Source organism: Gymnoscopelus braueri (genome assembly GCF_963280865.1).
Source record: "Gymnoscopelus braueri genome assembly, chromosome: 5".
Lineage (NCBI taxonomy): Eukaryota > Metazoa > Chordata > Actinopteri > Myctophiformes > Myctophidae > Gymnoscopelus > Gymnoscopelus braueri.
Window position 1 is genome coordinate 34,178,680 of NC_137606.1, and position 22,132 is coordinate 34,200,811.

The 22,132-nt window shown below is 40.3% G+C and overlaps 1 protein-coding gene across 1 annotated transcript; it reads left to right on the plus strand.

Moving 5' to 3' along the window:
- Nucleotides 1-1,301: 1,301 nt before the first annotated feature.
- Nucleotides 1,302-17,109, plus strand: wsb1 (WD repeat and SOCS box containing 1). The gene is made up of 9 exons (XM_080429033.1): nucleotides 1,302-1,681; nucleotides 3,365-3,533; nucleotides 5,085-5,368; nucleotides 7,959-8,090; nucleotides 8,720-8,820; nucleotides 11,931-12,103; nucleotides 12,445-12,558; nucleotides 13,341-13,448; nucleotides 14,444-17,109. The coding sequence occupies exons 1-9, from the start codon at nucleotides 1,642-1,644 to the stop codon at nucleotides 14,604-14,606; spliced, it is 1,284 nt and encodes a 427-aa protein (XP_080285159.1). The 5' UTR covers nucleotides 1,302-1,641; the 3' UTR covers nucleotides 14,607-17,109.
- The last annotated feature ends 5,023 nt before the right edge of the window (nucleotides 17,110-22,132 follow it).

Sequence of the window (22,132 nt, forward strand, 5' to 3'; positions counted from 1 at the left end):
TAGTGAACGAAGCGCCAGGATGATTAAACATTTATGAATTAAATCCTGACCCGTCCCTCTTTTTGCTCGTACAGTCCCCAGACCCCCCACCCCCCGCAGCAGTCCCGCACGGCACTGCTGCTTATAACAGCCACCGTATATTACAGAGTATGTCTGACTCTGAATTACATAATTCATGCAGGTTGGCCATACGTCCTCTTTTACCCGGACATATACTCTTTTGGGGGGCTGTCTGGGGGGTTTTATAAAATCCTTCAAATGTCCGGGGGTTTGAGAGTTTGGGTGATATCCTCCCCACTTCTGGGACGAAGAAAAAAGAAAAAACTCAGACGATTTTGTGATTTTGCTTGATATTGTTTGATAGCGAAATAAATCATGACTGATAGACATGAAAGAAGACCCTTCACAGCAAATTGAGAATTTTAAAATTTAAGAATCGGTTCAGAATTGAATGAGTATGGCTAGTTAAATAGCGTAAAGTGTCCTCTTTTTGGGGAATTCAGAATATAGTCACCCTATATTCAGTCTATATATAAATACAATACATTATTTTAAACATAATCTTTGTCACAGTAATTTATAGTAGTCCATGCACTGCATTGAGGCATGCACGGAGAGAAATTAACTATCAGCTTTTGAGACAGTATAAGTGTGCACAATATATTACAATGTATATAATTGTATTATACTTTATATCATACAAAGCAATAAAGCCAGTGGCTTGTTGCGTCTTTTCAGTTAATTTACACTGTGTGTGTGTGTGTGTGTGTGTGTGTGTGTGTGTGTGTGTGTGTGTGTGTGTGTGTGTGTGTGAGATGGGCAACGAGTGATCGGCGGGGGCGAGGGGGGGGGGGCAGCCGGTGTTTTCGGGGCATGGTTTCGGGTTTCAAGCAGTGTGTGTGTGGCCACATGTGGAGGAGGACCATGTATACGTCACGGGAGAAGGGAAAAAACAAAAAAAACGTCTACACGTGATGCGGAAGTCTGCCGCGGAGGAGCTGTTGAGAGTGGTCGAGCCTACACTTGATGTACACTCGCTAAATGCGGAAGTAGAGAGCCCCCTCGGCTCCTCCACTCGACTCCACTCGCCTCCTCCAAGAAGCAACTGAGTAATTGGAATTTAGCACATCCGGTTTGGAGTCGGAGTGACCGAGTGGGAGTGAGCGAGTGGCCGAGATTTTCGGGTTTGGAATCTGGCTTATGGGGGCCGGGCTACTACTAGGAGGAGGTGCTAGTCTCCATGGTAACTTTTATGACGTACAAAGCGAAGACCCCGCCCATCGTTGATAAACAGCAGAAGCCGTGCCACTCGAGGACATTTATTATTAGGGTCAAATTCACTACGGTAATTCCACACAATTATAACCAGGTAAAGATATTTCTTTCGTTGCGTCGGGAGTATCGTTATTAATAGTAGTTAGTCAGACAGACACCTGTCGTCAACGACAACCACAACCAACCCGAGAAGACAAGTATAGTATAATAGGCATTTGTCTGGTTTTCCCGTTGAGCTACGACGTGCGGAGGATCGCAGAGAACGACACAAAACAAAGTATTTGGGTAGATTTTGTTCATTTTTTTTTTTGCAAAAATACGTTTATTTTTTGGGGATTTTTCTCTTAGTTCCCCGTCCTTCTTTAGATGGCCAGCTTCCCAGATTCTATAAACGAAAATGAAATAGGTAAGGTTTGAGTTATTATTATTTGTTAATATTTTTGTTTGATTTGGAAAGAAGGGAGGTGGTTGTTGTTGCTGCTGCTGCAGTGAGCAGTCTGTGGGATTCATTGAATTGTGGTTTTATTATCATCATTTAACGCTGGGCTTTGTGCACATATACCGTATTTTGAGTGTAAAATTGTATTTCCTTCTACCCTCCTTTTTTTTTTCAATGAAAACGCCCGGGGTCTCATATTCTACCCTCCCCCACATTTCCTATATCTATTCCACCACCAGACCAGTGTTGACACTGCAGTATGACTCATGGTGAGGCAAAGCTCATTGTGGATTACACCAGTGGTTCTCAAACTTTCTCATGTCAAGGACCCCCAAATAGACACTTAATAGCCCGCGGACCCCTGTTGAAGATATGCAAGGGACCCCCATAAGAGAAGATTTTTACGGCTCTAGCAGTGTTTTTCAACCATTCTGATTTCAAGGACCCCCAGTTTGACATGCATTAGGCATTAATTTAATTTAATTTAATTTCTATCTCTGGGACCCCAATTTATATTGTAAAATCAATGTTAATGTAACTCTGACAGTATACAAATGGGTCTATTTGGTTCCATTTGTATACTGTAAGAGTTACAGACCCATAAGGGTCCATTTGGTTCCTCCTAACTATCTATCATTATCCTTTAAATTGGTCAATCAGACTACCAATTGCCCATGTCTTTTACCCATTTACCACTACTACTATTCCGAAAAAAAAACATTTTGATGTGATGATATAAGCAAGCAGTAATGTACACATCTTGAAATAATAAGTTGTACTGTAGGCAAGATGTTAACAATATTGCAAGTTATCATCATCATCATCCGTCGACCGTAATGATAATAATGATCAATTTAACCGTTTAAGATTAATCTTAAACCGTTAAATTGATCATTAGCTACTTAGGAACAAATTTAGATTAAGATCCAAAAGGCAGGGCAATTCAAAAAGTTGTATCATCTTTTCATTCATGAAGTCCAACATGCTACTAAGTCATTATAATTATAAACATACTGTAAATGGAAGGCTCATTGAGGATAAAGTTCCCCAGCCATGCCATTCTTTCTGCAGAGGCAGCATTTCTTCTTTCCTGTTATTCAAACTTTTTCTGGGAAATATGTGGGTAGCACACCTTAGCTTTCAAATCCACTCATAGAATATAAACGTGCTTTAGACAAGTACCATACTTAAGAATATGTATTTAGGGCAGGAATACCTGTATGCAGGAATGATCTTATCAAGAAACATTGATTATTTAATTTCAAGGACCCCCAATTTGATATGCATTATGCCTCACGGACCCTCATTTGATACGATTTGTATCTCTGGGACTCTAATCTAAGAACTTTTCTTTTGTTGTCATTTGTCATAATGTCATTTGGTACAGAATTTCTTTCTGTGTGTACTAATATGTATAGAAATATCCATGAAACTCTGATCAAAATAGCCTTTCTTGTACGTTTTCTATTAGTTATTTACTTGTACATGTAATAATTGTGAAGATTACTAGTATCTATCATTAAGCTAGGGACCCTCTTGGATCACCCCCAAGAACCCCTGGGGTTCCCCAGACCTCATGTTGTTGAGATGTAGAATTATGAAGTTGGTCTTTAGTAATCTACATGATCATGAACTGTGTTTTTTGTCCAGGTACGGCTAAGTTCATTGGTGAACTCTTGGCACCTGTCGCTGCCTTCGACCAGAAGACTGGCCGAGAGACCTGGACTGTAGCCTTCGCACCCGATGGTTCCTACTTCGCTTGTTCTCAAGGGCATCGCATAGTGAAGCTCATTCACTGGACAAAATGCCTGAAAGATTTGTAAGTAGGCCTACTTTCTTTACCCTCAAGTAACTACTGCAGTGACACAATCAAATCAATGGTGTTGTTGTTGTTGTTTTTATTACTGGTGTTTGAAGCAACCATGTGTTTTGTCCATAAATCAGACAGAGAATTCCAACAACTGTTGATATGTCAACTGCTGTCAACAGCTTGACAACATGTTCATCCTCTGCTTTTTTTTCCTTCTTTTTTTATACATGTTTTGTACATTGTATATTCTATTTGAGTAGCCTACAATTTATTAAGGTAATATTGTCTCTACTAGAATTGAGTTTAACTGGCAGAGGTTGTAACAGAGAGGAAAGCAGACAGTGAATGAGAAACACATGTGCTAAAACGTGCTCATTGTCAGGTCCCGAGTACCTTTGAGAAGCAGCGGGAGAGGGCTCCATGCTCCTGTGGCCACGTCTCGCCTTTCTGCACCATAACAAAGGCTACAGCATGGTGCCAAAACCACTACTGTAGCCCACACATGGATGAAATTCCACTGTCATTCTGCCTTCATAAATGACTTGACTTGACTTGGTAATAGACGGAGGAAGTGGCTCAGTCAATCAGGATGATTACACAACTTCACTTTATCAAAATGTGTCGTTAAGCTCCTCAAGTTGCTCCTCAAGAGCTGTGCTTCGTGCTGCCAAGGACACGTGGCTTTAGTATTATCTGCGATTTTTCTGCCTAACGGAATCTTTATTTTTTTAATTAATAGGGTCTTGTGACTCTCAGAGTAACAGTTTGAAATTGTCTGTGGAACAAGCGCTCGTTGTTCCCCAGCTTGTAGACTTTGGCTGGTTAGCTGCTTTAACACTGTAGTGGCAGAGAACAGAGGAGTGGATCATAGAGTAATATCTCTCTTTACACAATTTTGAACTTTCAGTTTCCTTACACAATCTTGCATTGTTTGGATTGGGTGGATTTGTCATTGCAGGGTACTGTGGCTATCTCAGTCCAGCCAGAGTTAGGAAATGTTTGTTTTGGCATTTTTAACTTGTTTGAGGATTCTCATGTGATGATAACTTGTGTGTAATAGTACATTGGATGACGCACTTTAAAACACACCTCAGTATGTCATATCACCTCTCGTGTCGTGTCACACTGGGGGATTGCTCAATGTCTGACATGTATAGTTACATGCTGTACTTTCTGGAATGTCTTCTGCATAGAATGATTCATGTTATCTAGGGGCGAACCGATAGCCAAGTGGTTAGGGCACATGGCACATGGGTGCAAAATGCCCTGACCAGCGAGTCCCCGGTTCTAGTCTCAGCTGGCTGGACCATTAGCTGTATGTCATTCCCCTACTCTCTCTCTCTCTCTCCACATTTCCTGTCTCTCTCCACTATCAAATAAAGGCTAACTAAATAACTAAAACACAAAACAAAACGGCTTGTCCTCTGTATACAGAATAAGTAAATGTTATATAATCTGCATAGAATGACTAAACTTCTCTTTACCTCTTCCCCCCCCCCACACACACACACACACACTCCATTTACCTCCCTGCACCCCATCATCCCTCGCTCCATCCAGCTCTCAAGTTCAGGGAGCGGAGGGCACCAACGGAGCGGGCCCGCGGCGTTTGTCACGTCAGACCGTCGACGGGGGAGAGGTGGTTCCTGTGCCGGGCGAGCTCCGCGAACACACCATTGACTGTGGTGACATCGTCTGGGGCATGGCCTTTGGCTCCTCAGTGCCAGAGAAGCAAAGCCGATGTGTCAACATCGAGTGGCACCGGTTCAAGTTTGGCCAGCACCAATTGCTGCTGGCGACGGGTCTCAGCAACGGTCGCATCAAGATCTGGGACGTGTACACAGGTGAGGAGCATGACGTGAAGCCTAATTCTTATAATGGAAAAATCTGAAATGATCATTTGTGTTAATATTTCATTTACAGTATACTGCTTGTTATACTAATCTATCAACCATAAGACTGGTTGTGTGTAGGCTTTCAGGCCAAGGTGTGAGATTTCTAGCCAGGGGGTCTGACTGTAACAACACTTCTATTATTGTCTTTGTGGCCGGTGATTTTCGGCTTCAAATGGCAAAAGCGCCCGAACGGTGGGTCGTACCAGGGACTGGGGATAGCATGTTGGATCCGGGTTGGCGAGCCGCTTCCAACGGTGCCAGGCTCGAGTCTGTCACCACAGTCATAATCGATAATTTGTATATCAATTACGTTTTGTTTTTGTAATCATCTTACTGTTGCATTCACTTTTCCACAACATATATATTATTTCCCCATAACATCCCTTCAAAGCTAACAGGTGTCTAACTTAAATTAACTTAAGTTGGAAACTATATTTATCAATACAAGTTTCCTCCTTTTTCTCAGGTAATTGATAAATATGAAACAATATGACATAAAACATAAATAAGTTTTTTTTGTTATACTTGACAGTTTAGCCAAATTTCTCTGGAAGGAAAAAGTTAGCAGAGAACAGATTCTCGTAGAGGCCTCCCTAATGTGATTGCACAACACAACTGGTATCCGAACAAGCCTCACGTTCCTGTGGCTTTGCTTGGTACCCAGATGACAGATGGTGTCATAGTGAGTTATTCCTTCTGCAGTTATGTAAGTGTAACTAGTGCTTTTTTCTTTTTTTTACTAGGAGTGAAATTAGGTCTTTCCACAGGCAGATGGCTCTCTGTCAGACACAAACTATGGCAATATTACTAGCTTCAGCCCTACTAGTTGATTGGTTGGTTGTTGAGTGATTTATGATGTTTACACTCCCTCCCCCTTGGCAGTTCATCGCTGCTGGTTACGTTGAACCTACCCCCTAAGCTGATTGGCTCTCACATACACACCCCTGTCACCTGATAGAATTCTTTAAAATATTTACAAGTTTTGGTCTTTCGTTTTTCTTTCTTAATCATCCATAAAGTTACATGTGTCTTTCTTAAAATTACGTGTCTCTAAAAAACTGCTTATTTCAGTATGTAGGGAATTGTTTGAAGTAATGCTGAGAACTCTTAGGCCCTGTTTAGACTGGCAGCCAAATCCAGTCAAATCCGATTTATTTCTCAAATCCGATCTTTAGGCCCGACTGTTCACAATGCATTTACAAGTGATCAGATTGGATCTGTCACAGATCTGTGTGTTCAGAGGTCAGACTGATTTAAACGACGTCAACCCAAAGTCGCCCTGCATCAACATATCTGCTTTGGTCGCCGTGGTAACAACATAAGTGTCATGACTTGTTGACCTTGTTCCTATACATTCCTATAAGTTTAGCTTGTACTGAGGCATCCCCCCAAAGTGCTAGGAGACGTAGATTTTCTCCTTCTGTCCACTGAATGCTGCTCGCCATTTCTTCTGTAAAACTTAGAGCGTTCAGACTGAGACGCATCTTTAGAAATCAGATTTGAAACCACCTCTGAATGTGGCTCAAGTCGGATTTGTAAAAATCTTTTTTCTGTTCAGACTTCATAAAACAAATCAGATTCCAATTGGGATATGGCATACATCTGATTTAGGCTAGATTTGGCTGCCAGTCTAAACGGGGCCTTTGTGTCCTGGTATCAAGTGCTGAAAATGCTTGTGTGTTTGGCAGGAGAATGTAATCATTAGAAGGTGTGTGCTAGAGTGCTCATCCATCAGCCAAACAGTTTGCTGTCCTGACACCAGCATTTTAGTTGCTTAACAGATGGTTTGTTTTCAAGGGGCAGGTCAGAGGGCTCTGCTGTCATTAGTGCTGGCTTCACTGTGAAATCGATCCAAGCAACAGGGTGTCATTGTAGCAACTTGTACATTGCTCTTTTAATCAGCCTGATGGTTGCAACAGCATTTGCCAATTAATACAGTTAGATCAAAAAAGTATTTCACGTCCTCAAACAAAAGGAAGAACTGGACTAATCAATGATGTAAGATAATTAGAATTAATTGGAGAAATAATTAGCAGTTTGAACTGCATAGTGGCTCTAGTCAGAAGGCACTTGTCTACTGGCAATACATATTTGTTTAGATCTGACCATTTCTATAGTGTATGTTGTTCATAGCTTTTTTCAGTGTTTTTTTATTTTTATAGCTTTGTGTGGCATTGTTATGTTAGCTTTAGTACACGCACTTGACTTTCCCTGTAATTCCCTTGGCTAAAGCTGTCTTTTGAAAAAGCTAAGTGGCAAATTACAGGCATTATGATATTACTTTCTCTGCAGATGTAGCAGATTCATTTAACCTGAGGGTGTTCTGTTACTAATCGTATTGCCTTATTGTCTTATTGTTATTGAATCTGGATTTCCCAGATTACTGTCTAACATATGTTCAGTCAAATGAAGAGCAGTTTAAATTTTTTCAACTGAGTGTTTTAACATTTTCACATACATCTGACCTCTCAAATTATTGCACTGTTCGCATTGGGTCATGATATCTGAATGAACCTGGTGTTTTGTCTCACCTTTGCAGGAAAGCTGTTGCTGAATTTGATGGACCACACTGACATAGTCAGAGACTTGACCTTTGCCCCAGATGGCAGCCTCGTTCTGGTCTCAGCATCAAGAGATAAGACCCTCCGTGTATGGGACCTCAAAGATGATGGTATGAAACTATTCGGATTGCAATAATAAAACCATCAAAAACTATCTAGCCGTGACCTAATTGAGTTCATAATGTTGAAACAAACAATCATGTCCTTCCTACTCTTGGTTACATTTGGTAACCAAGGAGCTAGAAAAACATGTATGACACATACCACATACCCCCTCCCCCAAGCATTCCAAGATCATGTCAGCATTGTTCTTTGTTCCAGTGAGGGCCATGCATGGAAGAGTTGGCCCCTTGATAGAAAACGTGCATAGCTTTGGTCACTATGTATGACCTAAATTCCCCTTAAATTGGCAAGAACACTTGCACATTAATGGCTGATGAAGTCTTCACAAACAACTGCAACATTCTGAAAGATGATTTGGTGATTCGTCATCTTAAACCTCAATATTTAGCAGCAAAATAAATTTGGATTAGTTTCAGTGATGCTCAAGTCAAAGTGACTCAAAGTGTTCTTGGAAATCCACAATAGTAACTGAGCTCAATCAAACGAAATGCCGTATTATCCACAGTCAAAAGTCTAATAATCACAGGAAGTAGTATGAACATCTATTGTACCAGAATGTGGTCCAACATGCTATGAATGATGGCCTTTATACACTGCTGTTATTGCTGTATCTTAGGTAACATGGTTAAGGTTCTGCGGGGGCATCAGAACTGGGTCTACTGCAGTGCTTTCTCCCCCGACTCATCCATCCTGTGCTCTGTGGGCGTTGGAAAAGCGGTATGTACACACATTACCCTCCTACTTCCTTTACTTTTTGGGGTGTCGGATTTGCTAGCTACTCTGTGTGCTATTGCTTGTGCCTAGATATGCTCAATGAACCAACCAATGAAAACACTGCCAATCACCCACTTTTCCCATCCCCACCTGTAATAGAATTTGCTCGGTGTCATGAGATGTTGTACTACCAGCCTCTTGATTATGTTTGGTTTTGCAGTGGAATGAGGCTTTTTTAATATGAAATTTGCATGCAGAATGAGAAAACTGTTATGATTGTGGTATTTTAGTATATTAAAAACAAACTTGATATCCCCTCAAAATTATCCAGCTAGTTCATAATGAACTTGTGTTTAGAAGCAGGGGAGAGTGAGGTTATTTCAAAGTACTCGGCCAAAAACAAAGAATCTGCAATTTGTAGTAATCCAGTAATAGACTCTGGGAAGCGGGGTATACCATCATAGTTCAGATTACATTTTATGAGAGTCTATTGACCACAATATAAATTTTTCATATCACATGTTTTGGGAGCCATGCTTTAATCACAACATGGTAGTAACCACAGGCAGACATTACTCAGAGTACTATGCTGTGTTAGGCTGTGTGTGTGCCTACAGTATGTGTCTTGCTTTCCCTGTCACAGGTGGTGGCAGAACTCTGTTTGTGAGTGGTTTTGAAGGGAGCGCCGCGCTGACATTGAGCAGCCGGTGCAGATCGGGAATGCACTGGGCCCCGTTGGCCGTGCCCAGGGCCAACCTGGCACCTGACCCACAAGGTCTTTCCGCACGTAGGTGCTGCTCCGTGTCTGTCTACCTCTGCTGTCGCAGTTCCTCCTATTTATTGATTTATCATTTCAGTTGAAAGCAGTTAAAATGGCAATTCAAATCCTCTCCTTCCGTCCCTCCCCTGTCCTTCCACCTTCCCAACCAACCCCCCACTACCCTCACCCGTCCTTGTACCATCCTAGTGTTAGCACACTGTAGTTTCCATTCTATTAGTTCTTCTGTTCGTAGTATAAATGTCATTCTCTCCAAACGTAGCACTAAATATAGCACCATTTTCCTATAAATAGTTTACGTTATTCAGCCAGCTGCTTGTAGGTCGTATTCACTCTAGGTCTGTATGTGTGCTTATGGTTAGTGTCAATTAGCAGCACACCCATAGTGAGTCTCGGTCTGCCTGGTCAGCCCCTTTTTGTAATGGAATTAGTTTTCAGGGCATAGATTTTTGTTGACATGAATAAGAAATGAAAGAGTTCTTTGTGCTTCGGCAGACTGCCTGTATCTATAAATAAATGTCCCTCTTGGCTCCAAATTGACAAAAGGGTAACTTTACCACCTCTAATCCTGTGGCTTTTTCTGTTTTCAAGCATTTGTTTTTTATCTCCTGCCCATCAAAGTTGTCCATGAAAAACTAGGAATCCAACGAAAACACAAGTTAAACAAAACTCTTTGATTCATTAAATGCTCATTAAAGAAAATAACAGCTGGCAGAAGAAAGGAAAACTGTAGTTTGTGTTGGCCATTTTGCAGCAAATGTCCCTGTTGCTAGTAGCTGGGAGTCTTGATTAGAACCCGACCTATGCCATAGTTTAGGGTCTGATCCTGAATTCCTGGAAGCCTAGACGTATACGTAGACCGATAAAGAAAAACTATTTTGAAATAGCTTATAAGCAAACGAATAAATAGAATAACTTCAGATTCAATTAAGTATATCAAACTTAATTAAAAAATTTTAATTATACAATGAACAAGCAAACGAGTAAATGTCAAATACACACATAAACTGAAATACATTTTAAGCCCTACTTTTCAAAAATAGTATAATAATAAGAATAATGTAAACTTTTGAAAGATTCGCCTATAATAACATGCCCAAAATAGGGATGCTAGGTTGAAAGTGTTAAAAGAAAATACATCGACACATCATAATTACCAATACCGAACCAAAAAAGTTAAAATATGGATTTAAAACACAAACGGATATATTGGCTGGGCTTTAGTCTTAGCGCCATTGAAGGGTGCACTGCAGATGGATTGGAATGCAGGCAGTCAACGTGAGCACTGGAACCTTTTCATTTCACACTGCAGTTAGAGGGGTAATGAGTAAACATTGACATGTGCATATCTCAAGTTATTTAGCACCTTTGCTCATTTGCAATGTTTACAGTACTCAAAGCTGTATTCTGTTTCCAGTAGCGTAACAGCTGTTGGTTCTTTCAAGGTGTTCTTTTTTTAAAAGTGTAAATATTGCAATTTATATTTGCAACTACTCATTTTAATATATATATATTTTATCTGATTATGCCCTGGAGCAAATACAGTATTAACATTCAAAACCATAGCTGAAGAACAAATGCATCTAGTGATTTATAATTGTATACAGATGTGTGTGTGTGAGTGATTATAATTGTATACAGATGTGTGTGTGTCTGTGTGTGTGTGCGTGTGTGTGTGTGTGTGTGTGTGAGAGAGAGTGTGTGTGCTGGCCAAAGGTATCAACCTTTTGGCCATCAAATGTTTGTTTTCTCTTGCAGTATCTGTCTCTCTTTGTAGGCTTCTGCCGGAGATGCAAGCCTATTGTAAACACAAGTGATCTAAAACTCTGAAAAGGGGAAACCAGTGGAGTAACATTATGTTACCATAAGTTACTACCCATTTTATTTTTCTATTTTTCTTGTAGAATTTTTGTTAAACATATTTATAATCTAAAAATATGTATAGGCTACCATATTCAACTGTGTGCCTAGATAACGATTATATAAGATTGATGGTCTAAATGTTAATCATACTGTTGATTTAGTCAATGATATGCAGCTCATAATTAACTGTTTTATGTGAACTGACTTGCATTTTGTGCCACATAGTCTTGCTGTTGGCGTAGCATATGCTCGGGTTATGTTTTCTTGGCCTGGTTTTAGCTTAAACATACTTTTCAAATGACACTGAGTATAACTGCATAATTCTGTTTAATTCATGTATAATTGGTGTTTTTGCCTAATTTAAGATTGGTTATAATGTCATAAGTAAGTGTGTGTGTGTGTGTGTGTGTCTGTTTGTGTGCACGTGCGGAAACGTTCCGTAGGCTAAAACATGCATCTCTTCCCGTTGTAGGTGCTCTTGTGGAACATGGACAAGTACACCCTGATCCGGAAGTTGGAGGGCCACCACAACGACGTGGTGTCTTGTGAGTTCTCTCCTGACGGAGCCCTGTTAGCCACAGCCTCCTATGACACCCGCGTCATCGTGTGGGACCCCCACAAGGGCACCGTCCTGCTGGAGTTGGGGTAAGATATGTGCACACATACCTGTAAAAGCAGCGCAGTGATAAGACTCACCCCACGCAAATAAGTATAAATCTAAAATAATATAATGTGGAACCAAAAGTAACACTAAGGATTTAGTCCCATCGCTTTAACAAATGCATCTAATTGTGTGCAAGATAAGCGATGATGTCTTATCTGGCTAATAAGACAAGATAATCTGTCTAATATACTGTATTATTAGTAATCTAATTCTTATCTCTCATCTTACCTGTACCTAATTTGTGTTTCCTGATTACTGCTGTTGCTGTTACGACGCTTGATGATATAAAAATGAACACATATTTTCCTCATCTTTTCTGCAGTCATCTTTTCCCTCCTCCATCTCCAATTTTCGCCGGAGGTTCGAATGACCGCTGGGTGCGTTCGGTGAGCTTCAGTCAAGACGGCCTTCACATTGCTAGCGTCACCGATGACAGGTGAGGACTTGAGTCGCGGCTGTGCTGCAGAAGTAACCTGGACTATATTGTTCAATCTTCTTCCTAATAACACGTGACTCGCTGTCCATGTTTGTGTTGGGGGTTATTTGCGATAAGTTGGCACTCACCAAGTTGTACATAAACACTGGAAAATCAGAGTTCACAGCACTGTGTTATGACCTTGTGAAGCAGTCATGAGTCTTAATGGGGTCTATGTGAGAGTAGAGAGAGCTGTTGTTGCACAGGGCACCGCTGGGATTGGTCACATGACCGCCATGGGCTTGCCATTAATCACAGATGACGTTTGGGTTCCTGCTCTACAAAGATCCGCCTCTGCGTGCTGGTTGGCTGGTCAGCTAACTTGTTTTTAAGAAATGGTCCACTAGGCCAGAGAGCGAAAGAGAGAGAGAGCAGGCAAAACAAGATCTTCACAAAATGGAGGATGGACATTTTTTTGATAACACTGCAGCCCCTCCCCCTGAAATACTGAAATACAGTTTGTTGCAAAGTAATGTTTTGGGTCTTTTTCCAGGTTTTTACTAGTCAGGACAGAGTAGTGAGACAAAGTACAGTAGAGAGATGTAAAGAGACATGCAAAACATACCAAGAGCTGGACCCCATCTCCTATGTTTTGGGAAAGAAAAGGGTGGTGCCACTTAATGCATGAGGATAAATCCTTCTATGTATCCACATTAGTTGCTCATATCTGCATCATTTCTTTGCAGTTGATTTTTGCAAAGTATATTATACATGAACTATACATTTTACTCCCACCCCGCCAGGCTGGTGCGTTTTTGGAACATTGAGGATAAAGCCCCTCAGGCCATCGCCTCCCTGACTAATGGGCTCTGCTGTGCCTTCTCCACTGACGGGGGTGTTGTCGCTGCAGGGTAAGACACACACACACACACACACATTCTTTGTGATCCTGTAGATCTTGATGATTGTGCAAAGATCATTGCAATTATTTGCAGTTATGTAATAATTATGTAATAATTGAAAAGGCCTAATACACACACACACACACACACACACAGACACAGACACAGACACAGACACATAGACAGACACACACACACACACACACTTCTCTTCAGTGACAGGTAGATAAATCATTGGAATAGCACCCATTAGTGTTTTTTTTTTCTTGACAAAGAACTGGTTGTCCTAGTTCTACTTCTTGTCCCTTACAACGTACCGAAGTCTGATGTCAAAACTACCCTTGGCCCTGGGGCATGAAGAAATCTTTCCATTCAGAAATCCTATAGCTTTTTTTGTAAAGTAAAAAAAAGCTCTGTATTATTTGTTATTTAGTTATACTAGACTGGTGCCGGCACCGGCCTACTCGGGAATGACGCAAATCGGGAACGATGCAAGTTGGGAATGCATGCCCCACCCAGTTATGCGATACCCGTTGTACCGATCTGTCTGTGTCCTTTTATGCCCATATATGGACATATCACGGGTGTGGTGTTGACTTCGGTACTCTACTCTTGGCACCTGCTTGAGGAAAAAGAGCAACAATAGACTTTGTTCTGAACCTTTTGATGTCATTGACCTGAGACTTATATTTCACACTGTGAAAAGCATGGTATAGAAGATGATATTCATGGAGATAACTTCGATACGTATATCTGTGTGGATTTAACTGGTTACGAGTACTCTCACAGAAATGTCCCATAAGTGGGTCCCCCATTGGATGGTGGGTTACACCCAAGATATAGGCTGTCCTGTATCACATTACTGAGAGAAGTGTTTGCCTGAGAGACCTCAGTTAAGTTATACAATGTAAAATGCATCACCGGAGAAGAATGGAATTAATCACAACATGGTATCTTACTATTGTTATATTGCAATACTGAACATTTCTGTATCTAAAACACAGGACTCGTGATGGCAGCGTGCTCTTCTGGAAGAGTCCACGTAGCATCTCTAGTCTGCAGCACCTGTGCCGCATGACCTTACGGCGCCTCATGTCCACGCAGCAGGTAGAGACGCTGGCCATCCCCACACCCCTATGTGACTACCTGTCCTACAAGATCATCTAACCCCCTCTTCTCCAACCTACCCAACTACCTATCCGACCCACCCATACAACCTACCCAACGCGCTGTGCAGCGCCTGCTGTCTACAATATGCTCGGAACCAATCTAATGAATCTTGCATCTTTTAAAAGAAAAGATGTCTAATTCACACATTACAATACCTCTCCCACACCAACTGCTATAGGCTACTTTTGGTATTTATTTATTGTTGGTAAGTGGGTTTACTGGACCCAGTGTCATGTCCAAAGTGCAGGCAGGGTGATGGAAGGAAGGGGTTTCCACGGCCTGCTGCCACCCATGTGCACCTATCACCTCAGTGCTGAATGCCACAGTTTCTTCTGCCAACTGCATACTGAGACCAAAGACTTGGTCCAGCTATAGGAAGTCTTGCTCCACAAAGAAACCGGTGCAAACTAGATGCTGATGACCTCTGTCTATTGCTTTTCCTCTTGACTTGAAATGGTTGCTGCACTTTTCTGAGAAAATGTGGAATGCTTGCAAACTGCACTTGCATTGGTTGCTTTATTTTATTTTCTTATCAGTAGGCTACAGACGGCTGGCTTGAATGGACTGAGTGAGTTAAGGGCCCAATTCTGGTTCTAATCTCAAAAGGGTCGCCAAATTTCTTTTTTTATATATACATTAACAGAGTTCTTTCCAGGTTTTGGCAGACCGTTACGATTAGACAAGAAATATTTGCTTATTTATATAGCTTATTTATATTGTCATATTCAACAATCAATGCATCTACAACTAAAGTGTTTGTGCCCCAAAATCTCAGATTGGGGCTTTAAAGGCGTGCGCGTGTGTGTGTGTGTGTGTGTGTGTGTGTGCGCGTGTGTGTGCGTGTGTGCGCGTCCTGCTGCAAAGGGACCCTCAGGACCTTTCGGTGACTCTGGAAAATGCCCTTCCCATGTGCCTGTTTAGGTTTACTTAGGTTTATTTTGCACATATAACAAACAAAAAAATACAGAGGAGGAGGAATACATATACAGAAATGGAACATGTGTATTTGTAAAACAGAGGGGGAAAATATGTAAAGGGGGAGCCAAAAAGAAAAGCCCCAGGGCCTTGTTGGATCCCTCCTGACAAAAGAAAGAGATTACAGACCAAATCTACCAACTCTAAACACTCATTGTCCCAGCTCTACAGTGTGTTTAACACACTATTCTGCCTCATGGAGGCCAAAGACAGACGGTAGTCTCCTGTTTCATATTTCAGTGACTTTAGCAAAGCACCGCAACAGTTGGTATGGTCTGTGTATTATAACCTGTTATAACCTGTAGAAAATTGTATAGATGTTTACTTTACATGTGATGTACATATATACATATACTGTATAATTATTCCACGTATATAACATATCAAAGGTGTAGTAGGCTTTTCACTGCTGTTTGTGATCCATACAATACTTGTGTTAAACGTTTTCTTTAAAGATAATCTTACTCTCAATGTGAAACTCTGTACATTAATGACTAAAGATGTCTTATTGCTAAGAGACCAGAATGCTGTCTGAATTCCTTGTAGAAGTCAGACTTGGACTGTGAAAGTGTGAATTGCAGTCTACCCTAAGACCTACATGTACACTGTATGTAGAAATTACTAGAGGAACAATGCTAGCAAGTAGTGACTCAACTAAGAAAGTATTTTGTTGGCAACCTTTGCTTCAGAATAACTAGTTTTCTCCTAAAAAAAAATATGGTGACCAATCAGTTTAATCCAGTTTGTCAGTAAAACGTCCTATGGCGATACACATTTACTTGATGGTCTTTGAACTGGATTCTAGACTATTGAAATACCTCTTAAATACAAGATTTTCAGAGCAACCAATTTTACAGTAGTATTCATGGTTGTGAATTGCTTATAGTGTACATGTCCTGTACGTTTCTGTAGGTTTAAGGTTGTATGCAGATGATGATTGCCGATTATAATTTGAATGTGTAGAAGACAGTGAGCTATGGTATGCTTTTCAGTTTACGTGTGTAGTCTGTATCTGTGGCAGGTGGATGCACAGTGGCAGTCAATCATTGGTGGCAATAACTAACCCTCTGTCAAAGGCCTGAGCTGATGCCAAAGGATCCCTCATTGTGACTGTGTTCTCAGCAGTGATGCAGCAATCATTTCTCTCCTTTATGGCTAAAACTTGAAAATTGTTTGGTTTAGTGAATTTCTTTTTCTTTCTGTGCTAAAGCAAAGCCAATAGGCATGTAGTTCATATAACCGGTTGAGTTAATATTAGGCATAAAAGGTTATTGCTGATACATGTAGCGTGTGTTATGAATGGGGCTGCAGTGATTGATTTTGTTTTTTCTACATGCAGTTCAGAGGTGTACAAAATGTTTTTGTAATCACCCTGTTGTGACAGTACAGTGCTGCCTCAGTGTAATGCGGTATGAAGCAATGAATATATCAAAAGTCAAATGAATGTACAGTTATTTTTTTGTTTCTGTATATATTTTTGCATTTATACTGTAGTTTCAATAAAGGCTTTTCGAAAAGACAAGAACGTGTTTCTTGACTTATTGTTTAAAGAAATATTAAGTGTTTTAAGACCGGATGGTGTAATGAGATAGGAAAAGGTGATAAGAATAGGCAATTGAATCATTGTGGTCAGTGCACAAACTGACTGCCGGCAAACCACCCATTACTGCTTTGTATACACTGGATTTTATTTAGGCAATACCACTTTGTCATTACTTGTGAAAGCTGCTTTATCTTCTACATGTTGTCTTTGCTGTCAGGGTGGAGCTTTGTTTGTTATTTGTTGCTCTATAGCTACTGTACAGTATACACTAAAGGTTATTTCAGATTATTTTAAAAACAAGTTATTTATCTTTGGCTGTACAAGAGGTGAATATCCCTGCTGGCTTTTGATTGTTCAACCCACTTTAATAAGTCAAAATGGCAAAATGTTGAAGCAAGACCACTGCATTTACTAAACCTAACTATTTAATGTTCAAATAGATATCAATCAAACATTCTGACAAAGAAAATGCTGTTGTTATGACTAAAAACATGAAATGGTTTTCTTAATAGGTCCTACTGGACTCCAGTATCAGTAATGAGAGCAAATTACACAGCATTGAATAAACATTGTGCATTCTAGACACTACTGCATTGTTCACTGACAAAATATCTCGCATGCAAAAAGTAGTTTTGTCAGACCCCATCTAACAATAATATATTAGACCAAAATATGAGCCTACAATGGCCTCTCAGTAGCTGGGGGCAGAGTTCTAACCGCTTACTGACCAGAGTCCAGCCACCCCCGCCTCTGCTTTCCCAGCTGTGGTAACTCCCACGGCAGGGGTCCCAGACCCAAACACTATTCTGACACTCTTGATATAGAGAGTCGAATGACCATCGGAGTGACAGATCTCTAAACGATACTGGAGTGTTCTTCTGGTTAGGAAATGATACAGCAAATAGAAAAAAATGCTCATTGTAATGCAGAATTTTACAAAACATGGTTAAGATCACATCAACCCTCTCTAATCATGTCTGTCATTTGTATGAACACAGAAATATTTTCCTTAGAGATCCTCTCTCCTCCTTTTCCAATGGAAATGTACCAGCACAGTCTGGCACAGTGTGAAAGGTGTCCTGGTCTCACACTGGCTGGTTTATTATTGACTTGGACCCTACATGAGGTTAGACATTAGTGTTTTTTGTTGAAGAGGACCGCAATGGAAATAAGCCCTCTTGGCTTTATTGTGTTTTCATCCTCGGTGATGCATTGACTGTATGTCTGAAAGTGCTCTTTTGTGACCAAATAAAATCAATCAATCATCAAGTGTGTATCTGAAACTGTGTAGAGTAGAAAGGAGATTTGAGAAACGTTCAGATTATGAGTATGAGTTAACCCTTGATAGCCCACACGCACACGCACACACACACACGCACACACACACACACACACACACACACACACACACACACACACACACACACACACACACACACACACACACACATACAGTACATGAGGCTCAACTGTAGAGCACCCCCCTGGCTGTTTGGTGAGCTTATGTGTAAACGATCTACATCCCAGGGGTGGTGGGGTTGTGAGGGGCGAGGGGAGGGTGGAGGTAGCGGTGAGAGGGTTTTCCGAACCCGATTTTAGTGGTGGCATGACCTAAGCAAGAGGTTTTAAATAGTTCACGTGATTAGTGAGCAGGCACAATAGACTCTTAACACAGGGGGAGGGAGTCCTTATGTTTACTGAATAACAAGTGATATTAACCCTACCCTACCCTCATTTTATCTAATCTAATCTGCTGTTATTCCCCATGCTTCTAAAGGATTCTTTATTCAGGACAGGACAGTACTCCCATAAAAGGCATCATCACCCCCTGTTCTTGGCATGTTGATAGAGCCAAATGTGTTTGTTTAATACAGTAGATACTGTTAATGTTTATTATTATTCCATCCACCATCATCTGTCCTCTTGGCAATGTCATCATGTTTGATAGAACTTTGTTATTCAGTAGGAGAAGTCTACGTTTATGTGCAGATTAGATGCAAACCATAATACTGAACTGAATTTAAGATTTCCTCCACATTATTCCCACGGTTTGAGACAGATCAGTATTTGTGAACACTAGCAAGTCTTTTCTAAACCCAGTCCCCAGTGAACACAAACCAGTGATTTAATCTGCATGTACCTCATAAAGACACTGGTTTTTAAGTCTTCATTTCTTCTGCCTGGTTGAATAAAGATTAATTAAAGAATACAAATATTAGGCAAGCGACACAGTGTTAATCATAGGCCTAAATTTGATAACAGTGTTTACTCTTAAATGTATCAGGCTGTTACACATAATCTGTATCTGTTTATTCATGATAAACACCCCTGGTTTATTTTTTGCAGTAATTTGCTCAAAATGAATCTAACAATGCAAGTCCTTGCGAAAGGGATGGAGACACAGATTCACTCTTGTTTGTTTCTAGAAAAAAAATCAATATCCTTTGAGACATAGCCACAGAACTCTGTATTGGCCAGCAACTCTGAATTAAATTTCCATCCCCCCTGATGCCTGCGTGAAGATGAAAAAAGATTGAGATCTAAAATGTGTGGGGCGTGGTCAGAAATTACAATGGCTGAGTATTCTTAAGACTGAACAGAGGGTAAGAGGGCCTTGTTAATATAGAAATAATTTATGCGAGAATAAACCTGTTGGACAGCAGAAAAATAAGAGAAGTCTTTAGCCGTGGGGTGCAAAAAGCGCCAGGGGTCAATGCAACCTAAGTGTAGTACTTGTACATCAAGTTGCCTCACGCTACAGAAACAGGAGATAGGCTCCTGCCCTATGGAACTTACAAATGTTACATAATTAGTTATGACATTAAGTTGAGCATGCCATACATTTAAATTGCAGTAACCTCCTACATTTTAAGCCTCAAGGTGTTAAGTGTACTGTATTATATCGCTTTTTTTATTTTTATTTTTTTATTGCAGATAAAGATGTATACAATCAGTTTGACTCCAATCCAAGCAATCTTATTTTCCCTTTTAACTTGTAATTGACACTTTTATTGTGGCATAAAGAAAAAACTATCACAGAACACAGAAAAACAGAGCGCAAAAGACAAACAATCACGGTATTATATAGTTATATTGGTATTAATAATACATCTGAGTGTTTACATACAGTATATAAAATATATGACTACCCACCCACCCAACCAACCTCCAACCTGCAGGTTGGAGAACAGCCAGATAGATAAACAGTTCAATAACTCGCCTTGGGATATTGTAAAAGGTGATGTGAGATAGAGGGATTCTATGAAGCTGATGCATTTGCATACATGTGAAATCCAGTGTTGCTAAACAGCAACATGGACATGTCTCACTTTGCCTTGAATGGGGTACTGTGTGCTCTCAGATAGCACACATTCCAAAGCTACAGTACACTCCCACCTTCTGCCCTTTAAATCATTCAGTTCATCCAGATATCTAGGGGCAGGCAGTTCAGCACTTTCTTTTTATTCTTACTGATTTTATCACTATCTTTCAAATGGATTGATTAATTGCTTGCTTGCTTCAATTGATCGGTTCAGACATGACAGATAAATGACAACAAAATAGAAATTGTGCTCAGTAGAGCACATACTGTCAGTTTGTCTGTAAGGTGTGGTGGTGCTTCTTTTGGCCTATATAACTTCATGATGCATTAGTCTACACCACTCAGTGGCCTCTGAAGGTTGACAACAAAACAATGTGAGCATGTGATGTAATCAGTTCCTTCACCCATGATGAACCTTTTTTTCAAGGTTTACAAGTTGCTTTATAGGGTAAAAACTATAAACAACAGGAAGCATAATTGTATAAACAAAACGCACCACAAAAAGCACCACCATTAAAACAGTAAATAAAATAAAGCAAGAAAACATAAAAAGCAATAGAATATAAAACACAGTAATAAACATAACAATAAAACAAATGGTGTGGTAAAAGTAAGGATCACAGGAAGGCCATATAAAAGTGCATTTTAAAAGATACTATATTTAGCCATCCTAATCTCTTCTGGATGGTTGTTCCAAAGTGGGCACTGATTTAAAATGCTCTTGTCACCCTTTTTTAATCTGGATTCAGGAACCACCAGGAGGGCAGCATTTGAGGACCTCAGGGCAGGGCCTGTGATGGTACATGAGGAGATAAAAGATCAGACATAGCTTTGGGCAAAACCATTGCAGGCTTTAAAGGTGAAAGGATAGGTGTAATATTCTCTCATTTTCTGGTACCTGTTAAAGTCCTGGCAGCTGCATTTTTTTATTGATTGTTGAGAGGAGCGAGATTTTGCTTCATACGTTTTTGTTAGACATAAATGGCTTAAAGGACAACTTCACCCATTTTCAACCTATCTTCATATATAGGGGATATTAGCAGAAAAATGTCCAATCTTGGAATAAAATTCCTTCACCAAAAAATCTTCACCAATGTGTTTGTAAAGGTGTCTAGTAACACATCTCACAAAGACTGAAATGTAGTTTCCCTAGGAGAATTTTTGACAGCTACTGAAAGTTGGGGTACCCACCATAACCTTATGCGGGGGGGGAAATAAAGTTTTAATTCTGTTTTAAGTAGCATGTGAGGGGTCAAACTAGGGTGTTTTTATAATTCTGAATCCATTTCAAGCATTGGTTTTGCACCAAAACCACTCCTTGGGCTAAAAACGGCCCAATATCAATGGGCTCAGTCTCAGAGGAGGGCTGTGGACAGTTCAGAAACCCGCCTACCAGTGACATCATTGATGGGGAATCCAAGAAAATAGAAACTGCAGGCTTTCTATTCCTGGAAAGTCTGCATGCTATAATGGAAGCCATTGTTCTCACGTTAATAAAAAAGAAAAATAGACATTTTACATTTAAAAACCTGCCTATGAGACACAGACAGAGTAGGGAATGTTTCATTTTATTTTATCATAAGCATTAGTGAGGACCAATTATATGAAAATAGGTTCAAAATGGGTGAAGTGAAGTCGTCCTTTAATTTGAGAGATTTTTGATGTGGCTGTTCAAAGTGAGGT

Bases quoted from the DNA above. Each gene is read 5' to 3' on its own strand.
- wsb1 (XM_080429033.1), top strand. From the start codon at position 1,642: ATGGCCAGCTTCCCAGATTCTATAAACGAAAATGAAATAG. The intron at 1,682-3,364 runs GTAAGGTTTGAG...TTTTTTGTCCAG, and splicing joins TATAAACGAAAATGAAATAG to GTACGGCTAAGTTCATTGGT. The intron at 8,091-8,719 runs GTATGAAACTAT...GCTGTATCTTAG, and splicing joins ATGGGACCTCAAAGATGATG to GTAACATGGTTAAGGTTCTG.